Source organism: Spea bombifrons, chromosome 1, assembly GCF_027358695.1.
Source record: "Spea bombifrons isolate aSpeBom1 chromosome 1, aSpeBom1.2.pri, whole genome shotgun sequence".
NCBI lineage: Eukaryota > Metazoa > Chordata > Amphibia > Anura > Pelobatidae > Spea > Spea bombifrons.
In genome coordinates this window covers 131,508,498-131,522,214 of record NC_071087.1, presented here as the reverse complement: position 1 = coordinate 131,522,214, position 13,717 = coordinate 131,508,498, and the positions used below count along the sequence as shown (strand labels likewise).

General features: G+C 37.8%; 1 protein-coding gene across 1 annotated transcript in view; it reads right to left on the bottom strand.

The window, feature by feature from the left end:
- Positions 1 to 406: 406 nt before the first annotated feature.
- Positions 407 to 13,717, bottom strand: part of CEP120 (centrosomal protein 120) — a 31,305-nt gene continuing 17,994 nt past the window's right edge. Inside the window, exons 17-21 of the mRNA XM_053473958.1 lie at positions 13,260 to 13,421; positions 11,391 to 11,513; positions 7,906 to 8,004; positions 1,527 to 1,672; positions 407 to 851 (exon numbers count right to left, since the gene is read on the bottom strand). Of these exons, the coding sequence (XP_053329933.1) occupies positions 620 to 851; positions 1,527 to 1,672; positions 7,906 to 8,004; positions 11,391 to 11,513; positions 13,260 to 13,421 (762 nt within the window). The 3' untranslated portion in view covers positions 407 to 619. The remainder of the gene's footprint in view (positions 852 to 1,526; positions 1,673 to 7,905; positions 8,005 to 11,390; positions 11,514 to 13,259; positions 13,422 to 13,717) is intronic.

Below are 13,717 nucleotides of genomic sequence, written 5' to 3'. Positions count from 1 at the left end.
GCTTAGTCTGCCACCAACTTGGACAAGTCAGGGGTGAGAATTTCTTTTGATTCCTATTCGCTTTTTCTCTGCCTCTTCCTAGGTTACCATTTGAGTATGGTCCACCACAAAAGGAGTGAATTCTGACATCTTCTGTAGCGGAGTGAAATTTGGTGGAGCTTTTCTCTAAGAGAGAGTTGATTCTTTTCACCCGTAGTTCACTCTAGAATGATTTTTTCTCTTTTACAACACTGAACTAACATAAAAAATTAAATATTACACGCGTATACAAAAAAAACAAACAATTTATTAGTTATAATACATAACTGTCAAAGTTATTTGATTACAAACGTATGCCCCTTATGTAAAATATGTTATACTGCAAAGACTCATATGCGGTTCAATCTAATAAAAAAAAACAAAAAAAAAAAAAACAAGTGACATACTATTGAAAACATAAATTAACATTTTAGAAAAATATATATTTATTGCTGAATCCACAAATATTGTGGTTTACAAAAATGAGTGGTGCTGTAGTGACAGTGACACACTGCAAGGCACAGCAGAGGAATGGACTCTATTTGGGGTCCAATCAATCTGCTGAAGGCCAATAAAAGAGGTAGAATTACTTGCAACTACATTATCTAAGGCTCCTTTTAGCCATTGCCTCTCTAATCTGTCTGTCCAGTTCGCTTATGATATGATCTTCATGGGTATACACTCCAGTTCTTAACAACGTGTCCCTTTCTTCTATTAGCCGGGTAAGGTAATCTTCTAAACCGTCGTCCTGTTTACCCCGAGAGGTATCCATTCTCCCATTCACATTGCCACCGGAATCACGGGGCTGCTTTCTTTCTTCTTGTTGCCTCAGCCTAATAAAGATAATACATTAGACCACCACATCTTTTAGCATGAAAGGAAACATATTTACAGGAGAACCATGAGCCATAATTCACAAAGTTGACGCATGTGCTACTCCATATAGGTTTTTTTCTTATTTTAACTTGGCAACACAACTCAATGGCCCTCTTTAGTTTTCTTTAAAAACAATTAACACAAGTATCACATGACTATAAGCTACAATTAAACAAATGAAACATAATCTATAAATTCTGGTGTATGCGCTTAAAGTATGCAGACTTAAACATAGTCAAATATTCTCAGGATGTGTTAACATTACTAGGAATAATCGTTGTAATGACATTTATATCTAGCACAGTGTCTTTATCCAATAGTATCTGGTTAGAATTTGGGAACTTCTTTGGTTTGTGCAGAGGCGTGCCAACTATTGCAAGAAACGAGGATTGAAAATGTTGTAAAACTGTTCAGCGTAAGAGTTTTTGATGTTCTACTGACTAACGTAATTTTTCCCCCCAAACTCCTCACAAACGATGAAGGGGAACTTATGAACAGGAGCTGAGGCAGATATTGAAAATGGTCAAACATAATTTTCAACACTGCAGTCCACCGATTTATGATCACTGTTGTTATGTTCCCAATACATGTTTTTCTTCCTACGGAACAGAACATTATTTCGGTTGCTGTACCTGTTAAGCTCATTTCTGATTTCTTCAAGTTCCTGACGCTCTGTCTTTACGACATCTTTCTCTTCAGCTGCCAAATAGCGTAGCCTCATTTGTTCAAGTTCTTCCTGCTGCTTCTTCAGTCGGGCCATGGCATTCTCTTGCTCACGCTTAAAAAAACAATATAAATATATATCAATACAGGAACAAAGCAATTATGTACTTATTCTAATCAAACTGTTGCTGAATAACAGACTTAAAGCATGTGTGAGGGCTTTCCTCTAAGCAATGGTGTGGTTAGGTGATGAAACCAGGTGACCGCACGCACCGGCACTCACTTAATTTGGTTTCTTAAACATACCTGTCATTTCTCCAGATTGTACATTTATCTGATCAAAATAAGCATTATATATGGTTTAATAAAACACGTTGTGTGGATGCCATATGGAAGGCATGTCCAATATATTAGGTGTCTGTGTGTTGGATTGGGCAAGGCCAGCACCAGCAATCCCACTTCCAGGCCACACCAGAGGGCTTTCCCTGTGCTCACTTTGAGCGCCACGAGGTGGCCACACGGGAGCTGCAATTGCCTTGCAGGAGATGAGTTTAATTTAACTCTCTGCAATATGCATACTGTAAGCTAGCTGTAATGCACGCTCGCACAAGAGTTGGATATCCACTCCTGCAGACATGTGAAGAAAGCACCAACATTAATTGCAATGGTAGTGCTTCCCTGCCAGCAGTTGCTTCAAGAAGCCAAACCTACTGTTAACTGGCAACAACTTTTAGGGAACATTACGTTACATTTCTGGAACATTCTAAGAGAGTACTTTTTGCCTTCTTTTTGGGTAATACAACGCATTTTGGAGTACTTACAAAATATTAAAAATTCATTATTGGTGGGGCTCTAAACTCTCCTGCAGTGGAGGCTCCTCCATAGGAGCACATGCACACGTGAACCCCCAAGCGCAAAAGGAAAAAAAAAATTGCAAAATTAATTTAGGAGCAGTTCAAAATGTATATTTTGTGAACCCCCATTGGAATTAACCACCAGCCGCCACTGCTTTCCTGTGAAATTTCATCAAGCTGTATTGTATAGCACCAATATGTTTTTGATAAAATATATCAAAAAATAAATTAAAAAAAAGGTATGTTGCTGAAGCTTACATTATGCAAAAAAGGGCTTTAGTAAGTAACACCAATTTATTTGCATTTCCGTTTACTAGATTAAAAGCGCTGTTTAAGGCAATATGATATATTATGAATGGTATGAAAGGAAGTGTTGTAAAAAAAATATATTGCAAAGCAAAGCCTGGGGAGAGTTAATGCACAGATACGTAGTTGAAGAGTACATAATATTTTACAGTCCATTAAAATTACACTGTTAAATACTACAAATCAGTCAGTTTTCAGCTCAGAAGTAAGAAATTCACATTCAAGAAAGCGTGGAGAATTGCAGGGGTGCTGTGATGGTTTGCATTTGCTTCGTCGTAATATCTTGCCTAGTGACTCCCTGAACTATGTCTGGCTCCACTACATACCATCAATCTTTCATTCACATAAGCAGGGCTTTAAGTTGCTCCATTTGAAAATTAATTATCGTTTTAAGCATGGCTTGTGTTTTGGAAGCTGACCAAGTCATTAATATCTAGAATCACTAGTTAAAAGAAGCAAAACATACAAAAAAATTAACACTTTGACTGCTGACACACTGCAACACAGACTTATTTATCTTACAAGTCGAGGGTATGGGGACTATTAAAGAGCCACTTGGGTGAATGAAGCGCAATCTGTATCAGGTGAAGATGCTGGTATTAGTTTATCATGAGCTCTTGTAAACGCCAAGTGTTCTTTGCCTCCATTACCCTTTCAGCACTAATAGGGTGTTATATTTCTATTCCATTCTGGTGTTGAAAGCCCAGAAATCTGGCAATAAATTAACCTCTTTGCCACTAATAAGGAAATTTAATTTTACAAAGCACATCAATTTTGGTAAGTATTGGAGACTCTTTTTCTTCACTAACGATAAAGAATTATTCCATAAAGCTGACTATTTTAGACAGGATTGCAAACAAAGATGGCATGGTAGACATCTTTACTTCTGTGACAATTCTGTCACAGATTTTAGAGATCGTGAAGAATTTAATTCCCTCATTCACAGATACTCATTCATTCCCTCAATCACGTATACTAGTCCATAAAACTCCCCCACCCCCTTACCTGAACTGCAGATTTCACACGCACTCCCGCAAGGCTGCCTTCGCGTTGCTCGCACACAGCGTCTCTACTCTTGTACCGCCCAGGGGAAGCAGGAACCGAGTCATTTGACGTGACGTAAATTCACATGACTCCGCTGGGTTCCTGGACGGAACAAGAGAAGAGACGCTGTGTGCGAGCAACGCGAAGGCAGCCTTGTGGGAGTGAGCGGGATTATTGGGACCCGCAGGTACATTGTCTGACGGCCCGCAACGCTCGAAAAACCGCCCGCACCCGCAAGTTTTTTGACCCTAGAGAAAAAAACCTGTCCCAATTGACTGCAATTACGGTGACTGTAGCTAACTGCTCATGCACAGACTGTTCTCTGCCTCTCTTTTTCTGCTAGTGTCCTTTTTTTCCCTCCAGCTCACAATACTAAAGAAACAGTGATTCCCTGAGCCTAAGGGGTGATTTTTTTTTAATATATCTTTTCATGTTTATATTTTGCAGTTAGTCTGGTGGAAATTTATCAGGAATAAAATAGGTTTGGGATTACAAATAGCTAAAAATGTAACAATTTAAAATTATAAAGGAATATAGGGTGGCTTTCCAATCAGACCAAAGTAAATATTTTTATTTTTTTCACATTTATACCAGCCATGTATAATTTGTTCACCTGCAAAATTGTGAATACACTTTTTTATTATTGTCCTTATATTACACTTATATAATATTCCTATAAGTCCTACTTATCTTGAAGAAAAAAAACTAATTTGCATGAAATGAGAAAGAGGGAAATAATGGTTGAAGAAAGGCATAGCAAAAACACAAAACTTCCTCTGGCGTAAAAAAATTAAACCGTTCTGGTCCTTAAGGGGTTAAAAGTACAAAGGGTCTGCCAGGTTTTACGCAGGGGATTAATTTAAATAATTGTTAGTAGTATTCTAGATACGGCTCTCACTTTTACTCAATATGGCTTCATTCAACAGAGCTGAAAACCCCATTTTTCACAATATCAAAAATTGTCCTAACATTTTGTTTTAAAACATTGTGTTTCCAAACGATAAATGCTAAACACTAATGTTTGGAATTTAGATTGAAATATTGCTGCTCTTTAGCTTTGTGGTGAAGCAATGTTTACAAGCTAAGAGAATGGTTATAATTCAAGCTTAATTTGCCTGGTGAATTTACTGCGGTTTGTGTAAGTAGAATAAAAAAGGTTTATACATCTTCTGTACGATTCAGTATTTAGAAAAAAAACGGGTAAACGCAATTTAATGTTTTGAGAGCTTTGATGAATTAAGAAAACGTGCAGGAAGGCGACAGATCCACTTTAAAGTATGGGAGTCTAAGCAAACACTTCCCAAATATTTTGTATCACTAATCCAGGGCAGATCTGTCCAGCCTTTTGATTGAGTGGGCTGTATACCTTTCTGAATTGCAGGCTCGGCGACAGATTCAATTAAGCATTTCATGTTCTACAGCAAAAACATGTGTATTTCCCATGAAGCCTGACAATGGGACAAAAATCCTGCTATCTTTTATAATTATTATTTGTAATTATATTATGCACACGCAACACAGAACTACTTATGCAAAAATACTGAACTTTTCACAAGCTGGAACCTTTCTGGGGTTTATCTGGAGTCTCTGGACAACTTATTTTTTTCTCCAAGAAGTGGAGTGGTGTGCGGCCCCCACCAACATCCCCTGTCACCCACCCTGCTCCCTCCAACTTAAGACTTTTGGGGCTAGCCCATCTGTGTAAATATGGATCGTCACAAACCCGATGTTGCTTTTTAGGGAAGTCAGATCAAGATAAGCCAGGGAAGATGGATACCTCCAGCTCAGCCATATCCAGACATTGTGTTTGTTTGCTTTATGCAACAGACTAGCAAAAGAAAATTAAGAGGAAGATAAAATGACTATCGCAGAAATGCTTAATCAAATGAAGCATGGCTGACAAACCCACCATACATTGCCTTTCATTTATAAACTACAGATGTGGTGCAACAAGAGGATTATAGAAAAACCCTTTGATCATTTTTAATCATTGTGATAAATTGTTATTTCCTAAACAACGAGTCCTATGTTTTCGCTAAAAACCCACCCCTATTTTTTATTAAGGGCATGTATGCGATTCCACGGACAGCCTAATCTTTCCAATGTATACAACGCAAAAGAAGTGAGAATTTGATATTAAGCAGATAGTCCCCTGTAGGTTCTTTTACTTAATCCAGCCACTAGAGAAGATCTGAATCGCGTTTCTGCTTGCAGTAAACCCTTTATCAGAGGCGGGTGTCTGACGACTCCGTTCTACACTATCGTCCAGCGCAGTAGGGGTTAAACAGAAAGAGCGTTCCATGCCAACCCATGGAGTGTAAAAGGACAAGAGGCTCTTCAATCAAGCCAGCACAATCTTTATTTTGCTATGGCTGCCTATAAATCCTGAAAAGAGAGGTAAACATGAGTATAGTAGACTAAACAATGGCTAAATAGCGGCCACTGCTCGCTCTCCCACTCGTGCATACCAAGTGAGTCTGTGGGAAACTTAGGCTGTTCTAGCTGCGGAACTCAAGTAAAGTTTTCTGAAAATAACCCAGAGTTGACAAGTTAGTAGGAGGGCCTGGATGGTTTCAAGACACAGTTTTCAGCCGAGCTCTGGATTTCCAGCTAATATATTTTTAAACAAAGCTCTGCTTCCCATGTTTGGCCAAATTACTTAATAATGAATCAAATTAATTATTGTGAGTGGATAAGCACAGGACCGAGTGTGACAGCTCAGATGTCAGACAGAAATATGTGTGCTGAGCAAATGCAGCAAAGGACGCTCGGAGCTCAACATCTGTATGTCGGACAAGTTCTTTCTGGGGCTGGAAAAAAGAAAAAACCCTAAAGAAAATAAGACAGCCACAAAATCAACAGAACTGTGTGTGTGTCCCCTTGTCCTACATTCATGTAAAAGCATCATATCACTTTCACAGCTCTAATTAATTGCTTTTTTTGTTATTTTAATTCTATATTTTTTACATTGAACATAGTAACAAGCACAAAAAGTAATTATGATTAACTTAAGAAATAAATATAGCAACATAATAGATGTAACAGTAAAACGACAAAAATAATGGTATTACTACCGGTACTAATAAAATAGTCATATGCAGTTATTATTATAATAATTTTCTCTGTCTAAAAGTTGTCTAAAGAAAAAAAAAAAACTTAAAACAAAAAACGATTGCACTTTGTATTTAAATTGAAAATTATTTTTGCCAGGATGCTTTAATTTTGAGAACTGTATGCACCCAAGAAAAAAATATATTTCTTTGCAAAACAGAAATTATATATATTTATATATTTCTTCACACATTTTCTGGGGTCGTTACCTTTTTTGAAAAGATAACAACAGTCTTAGCATTGTTTGACTACTGCTGAAATGTATACCAACCATTTTTTTTTAGTAGAGAATATCCGTGAATTTCAATTATTTATTGTAAGCTTTGTCGTTCCAAAAACATGTTTTGTTGTATTTTAAAAAGTTTGCTTTTATTATGTATGTGAAACTATTCTCTACGGCACTTAACATTGGTTTTATTTATTTATTTTCAAAGTCTGACATTCAAAGGATAATGGATAGAATTAAAATGATTAGCTGCGTATAACTGCTCACTTTTCAAGCTGAGGTAATAAGCCAAGATTTATTATTTTATTAATGAACAAATGTGGGGCTGGATTCTTCAAATGAGCGAGAAGGCAGCTTTTCCAAATGTTTACTCTTTTGACTAAGCCTTACAATAATTCACCAAAGGAACCTTGCAAAGGCACAACTTAGTCATGGAAATCATTACTCATACTTAAGAAAGAAGAAAAAAAAAACCGGGAAATTGGCAACAGGCACAAGTAAACTGATTCCCTTCCAAAATCTACCAGTTGGACTTCATCATTAACATTTATTAACAAATCAGGCATCTAATTTGTACCGTGCATAATGTTTTATACGATCCACGATGGCTAGGTATGACAAATTATTAGCGTAAACACCTTTCTAAACAAAACGGTAATAATCGTTCAAAGGATTAATTCTATTGGGAAACGGCAAACAAGAGAAGAGTGTAGGCCTTCTGGAAGGCGACGTTTCGTAAGGGGTTATAAGCAACAGCATTGGCATGTCCAACGACACTTATACATCGCAAAACAAACATAGGCTCACCTGTTTTATCCTCGCCAGCTCCTTTAAGGCTCTACCCCACTGTTGCTTGTAATGTAGTTTAGATTTTATGGCAGACTCCAACTTTCTTTCAAGCTCAACCTGTTAGGTATACATGAAGCATGTTAAATACAATATACATATAAAAAATAAAAATATCAAAGTGAAACAAACTGAGGAATAAGAAATGCTTAAAAATACAGTCTAGTCCCCGACCCACTTTTTAATGTAACTTTTAGTTGAATTTTGACTTCATACTAAAATTTATTTTGTATTCTACTGCATGCAAATAAGCATTGGCATTCTTTGGTTACCGAAGTTAGATAATAAAACATCTGTCCCATTTAACGGCTCCCACAGCTGCCTCTATGGTAACAAGGAAATCTAAGTATGATGTATAGTAAGGTGCATGCCTACACATGCTCGGTAGCACTCGGATTTAAGTCAATGGAGACTGGGTTCACACTCAAATACATGCTAATAGAGCATCAGTCTTCATCTCAGCAGCTGTTGACTTCAGTAGGACTGCCATAATGTATGTGCAGGGAGCATACTTAAGTATGATTTCTTCTTTCAGTAGAGGCAACCAGGGAACGAGACAGAAGTTTTATTTTGTAACTTCAAAAGCTAAAGAATGCTGATTTGCATGCTGTAAGATGCAACGGCGACCACATAGAACTAACTTTTAGAAGGACTCCATAGTATTGAGACAAAAGCTGATGCCATTCTGATAAATGCCTCCGGTGACACAGATGAGGAAACAGAAAGTAACCATGAGGAATAATAACATAGCATCAAAGCTGAATAACACCACCCAGACCATCGGCGTTAGTCCAGTGTTATAAATGCACCCCAGTACTGATGTATGGTAATACCTTTTTTAAATGAACTAGCATTTAATTTGTGGGGCAAACTCTCAAAAGGTATCAACCTTCAAGTACAAAAGTTTCGACACTCGCTAAAGCTTTAAAAGTAAAGATTATTACTACATTATATACACACACATCTTAAAACACATACATGTACACTTCTGTGCAAAAGTTTTAGACAGGTGTGAAAAAAATGTTGTCCAATGTTGGGGACTGTAGATGCAGCAGATGGCCAAGGAATCCATGCTTATGTCCCTGGGCAATAAGACGTAAAGCAGTGCTATCAGCTCCACATTGGCAGAAAACAGTGGGGCCCACGCACACCCCATCCACTGTCTGGAGAAATCTGGTGAGAAGTGGTCTTCACGGCATAAAAGCCAAACCTCTGGCGTGGAAACAAGGCCAAACTATTCAACTATTTATGAAAACACAGGACCTGGGGTACAAGAAAATGGCTGAAGGTGCTCTGGATTGATGCATGAAAATGTCAAAAATGTGGTTACAGCAGAAGGCAGTTTGTTCGTGGGAAAGAACCTGTCAAGTTCCTTAAAAAACAAAAAAAACAACGGTGTACCTAAAAAAAAATTATGCTGTTTTGAAGGCAAAGGGTAGTCACACCAAATATTAGTTCTTCTGTTCTCTCACTTTGCATTTTTTTAAAAGATAAAATGGCGCTATATGAAACAATAAATAATAATATATATTAGACCTGAACTGTTTAGTCGGATCGCAGGGTAATTAGTGAAGTTTCATGTTGCCGACTACATATACAGTACATTGCAGCTTGAAGCTCTCAGCTTTTACGGTGCTGACAGTTCACTGCTGATTTTTTTTTAAGCCTGTCACTTTAAAATGGGGGAAGACATACACAACGACTGAATCAAAATGCTTATTTTTACTTGCCATAGTGGATCTGTTGTAATTGAACTCAAGCCAAGCTGTCCTTGTTTTAGGAATGTACTTTCTCAGTCTCAAACTGAGAAATAAAGTTGGCTAGAACATTTAAATAATTTTACCTCGCCTTTAGCATTTACATAACAAAAAAATAACACACACACACATTATATATATATATATATATATATATATATATATATATAGATATATATATATATAGATATATATATATATATATATATAGATATATCTATATATATATATATATATATATCTATATCTATATATATATATATATATATATCTATATCTATATATATATATATATCAACACCACTTTTTTGCCTCCTACTAATCCTCTAATTTTTTACTTCTATGGACCTAATTTGAATTGTATATTAAATAAATATTAGTGAAGCTAAAGACAGAGTTATTAATATCAGAGTTTCTATTAATTCAGACAAGTCATAGCATCAATTTCTATTCTGACTTTTATCCCTGCATTGGATATAGAACTCTACCTGGAGAATTGCTTCTTCTCACTCACCTCCTGGCAGCACTAAATTAGCAACAACTCCTCCTAGCGCAGGTAGCGAAGAACTAAACATATAAATTACTCCTCCCCTATACCTTTTTGTGTGTAAATATCAAAAAATCTATAAAAAAAATAGGATGGGATCCAAACAAGGACCTTCATCCCAAACATTCCTTCAGCAAAAGACAGAATACCTATAGTCTATAATATATATATATATATATATATATATATATATATATATATATAATTACAAGCACGCACTCCACCATGTAACTGCCTTGCATATTAGGCCTGGGGAAGCATATGTTCTTTCTGCCCAGTATGTTGCCATTAGCCTTGCAGAATGGACTTTTGGTTCTGCCTTGCTCTCCCACTAACCTGGCTTCCAGATTCCTCCTAAGGCTGCCTACCTCGTGCATAATGCTGCAAATGGCCGTGTGAAGCCTCCTCTCCCGCTGCCACTCAGCAGCTGCAGCCCATTAACTGTTTCTAGTCACCAGTACTGCCATCAGGCTATCCCTATCCAGTCTAGCCACATACATGGCCTACATGTCCATAAAGTTATCTCAAGTGCAGAGGCAAAGTACTCCCCTCAATACCCAGAATATAAAAAAGGTGAAAGACGTCAAGTGTGTTGCTGTCCTATCGGAGTGGAAGAAAACACCTTAGCTGCGGGCTCCCTGGATATATCTTTAAGCTTCTTTTTTGTCTTCAGACTTCCAAGCTTTCTAAAATACGTTAATCTATAAAAGGCTTTATATAATGACTACATTTTTCCTCAGGCTGTACATATTGAAATGTGCTATGTGCGGTCACACAACCAACACAAGCTTAGGTTACTTCACAAAGGACATACACAAGCTTTTTATTCAGCCATTTTATCATCATACCTCTGCACTAACCAATAGGAAGAAGTGCTTAGTATAAAGGAGTTGTACTAAAGGGGTGTAAGCCAGTGACCTCGAGTTTGTCAGGGATCAGACCCCATCCTGTGTTAAAAGATTAGGAGGGGATCCTTCATAATGTCTGGAACTGTATGAGCTTGGTGATCAGGGCACAGCCAGCACAGATTTAAATTCCTCACTTCCGACTGTCCCTGCAATATTGTTTGCTTCTGACAGACAGACTTCAAGCTGTATAGCGAGACTGTAGTCCAGTCTATGTGATTATCCAGTCAGTGTTACCTTTTCTAGTGTGAGGAGATTGATTTCAGACTGTAATCGGATTTCTGGTTTGCCGCTTTGCTGCTCCTTATAAAGTCGGAATTCCTTGTCCAGTAATTTATGCTTGTGTTCTGCTTCCTGAAGCTAAAACGAGAAGGTGTGAGGAAAGAAAACGACATGATGATATAGCTCCCATTACAATCATCTTCCATAATAATCAAGCAAGCGGCAGTGAAAATGTCCGTGTTCTGTTCACAAACCTGAAGTCTGGGGATAGAAAACAAATACTCAAAGCATCAGCTGTAGAAATGTGCCAATAATAAAAGTCAGCTGTAACATATTTTTTAATAAAATGCTTTTAGTTGGGACAGAAATAAACAATGTTATTTATTTTCTTGTCACCACAAAAATGAGAATAGACTATCCCTGTGTATATTACAGATATCAGCGAATTTTTTCTCACAAAAATGTAGTCAATTTATCATATATTGTGTGTGTGTATATATATATATATAATATATATTACACACACACACACAGATACATACACACTATATGGACAGAAGTATTGGGGCATCTGACCATTAGACCAACAGGGACTTTTATGACTTTTTCTAAATACATAGACATTAATATGGAGTTGCCCCCCCCCCCTTTGCAGCTATAACAGTCTCCACTCTTCTGGGAGGCCTCACAAGACTTTGGAGCGTTTCTGTGGGCATTTTTGCCCGTTCATCCAGTAGAGCATTTATGAGGTCAGGCACTGATGTTGGACGAAAGAGTCTGGCTTGCCATTTCCGTTCCAGTTCATCCCAAAAGTGTTCGATTGAGAAGAGGTAAGGGATCTGTGCGGGCCAGTCAAGTGCTTCCACACCAAACTCATCCAACTATGTCTTTATTAATCTTGCTTTGTGCACTGGGGCACAGTCATGATGGAATAGAATTCCATAGCATAGAATTCTCCAAAATGTCTTGGTATGCTTAAGCATTAAGATTTCCCTTCACTCTAAGTAAGGGGCCCAAACCCTGGAAAACAGCCTCATACCATTATCCCTTATCCAGCAAACTTAACAGTTGGCACAATGCAGTCAGGCAGGTGACGTTCTCCTGGCTTGTGCCAAACCCAGGGAGCTTTACAACACTCGAGCCGACGCTTGGTGTTGTACTTAGTGACGTGAGGCTTGCATTACGCTGCTCAGCCATGGAAACCCATTCCATGAAGCTCCCTCCGCACAGTATAAGTGCTGATATTAATGCCAGTGGAAGTTTGGAACTCTTCAGCTATAAAATCAGTAGAGCGTTGGTGACTTTTATGCACCACGAGTCTCTGTGACTTTACGTGGTCTTCTGCTTCGTGGATGAGTTGCTGCTGCTCCTAAATGCCTCTGCTTTCCAATAATACCTCTTACAGATCACCATGGAATATCGAGCAGAGATGAAATTTCAGGAATGGACTTATTGCAAAGGTGGAATCCTATTACAGCACCATACTTAAATTCACTGAGCTCTTCGGAATGGCCCATTTTTTCACAAATGTTTGTAAATGCATGACTAGGTGCTTTATTTCTTAAAATTCACTGATGGCACCATGTACACACACATATATATATATATATATTATACGTGCACACATTGTGGAAGCATATTCCTTCTATAAAGGAATGGCCGTAGCCAACTTTCACCTAAAAGCAAAATAAAAATAAAAAATATATGCAGTGTCTTAAATGAACCAACTAACACAAATATCACTTCTAAAAGTATATTATCACCGGGATCCTCGTGAATCAGATTATAGCCTTCCAGAAAGTGTTTGCAGCAGCTGATTTCACCGCTGGAAAGAAACAATAATCGCAGATAGAGAGCGAGACGCGGAGTCCGGGCTTCACTTACCTGCTGTTGCAGGCGCAGCTTGTCCTCTTCCAGCTGCTTGGCCTTTGACCTTTCCCGTTCTATTTGATGTATACAGTCTTCTCGAACTCGCCTGATGGAGTCTTGCCGCTCCTGAAGAATACGCTCGCCCTCTAATTGGAGTTCTGCTTTTAATTTCTTCAGCTGCGAGTGAAGCATTTAACCAGTGAGAGTTAATGTGGTGGAAGGGTTGGCTGTTCTATTTAATGAGTGACGTATAAATGAGAGGGTAAGGATACAGAACAAATTTACCTAATATCACGTCAACTGTCGCTGTACAGTTTTTATAAGTCATTCTAAATATGGATACTGAAAGCATGACATCTTACTGTAAGCGAAAAAAATACTTCCTTAAGGTAAACAATAGAATGGCTCAGTCCTAATTACCCAGAGGGACTCTGACCCAAATATCTATGTCAGAAAATGAGTATTTCCATAAA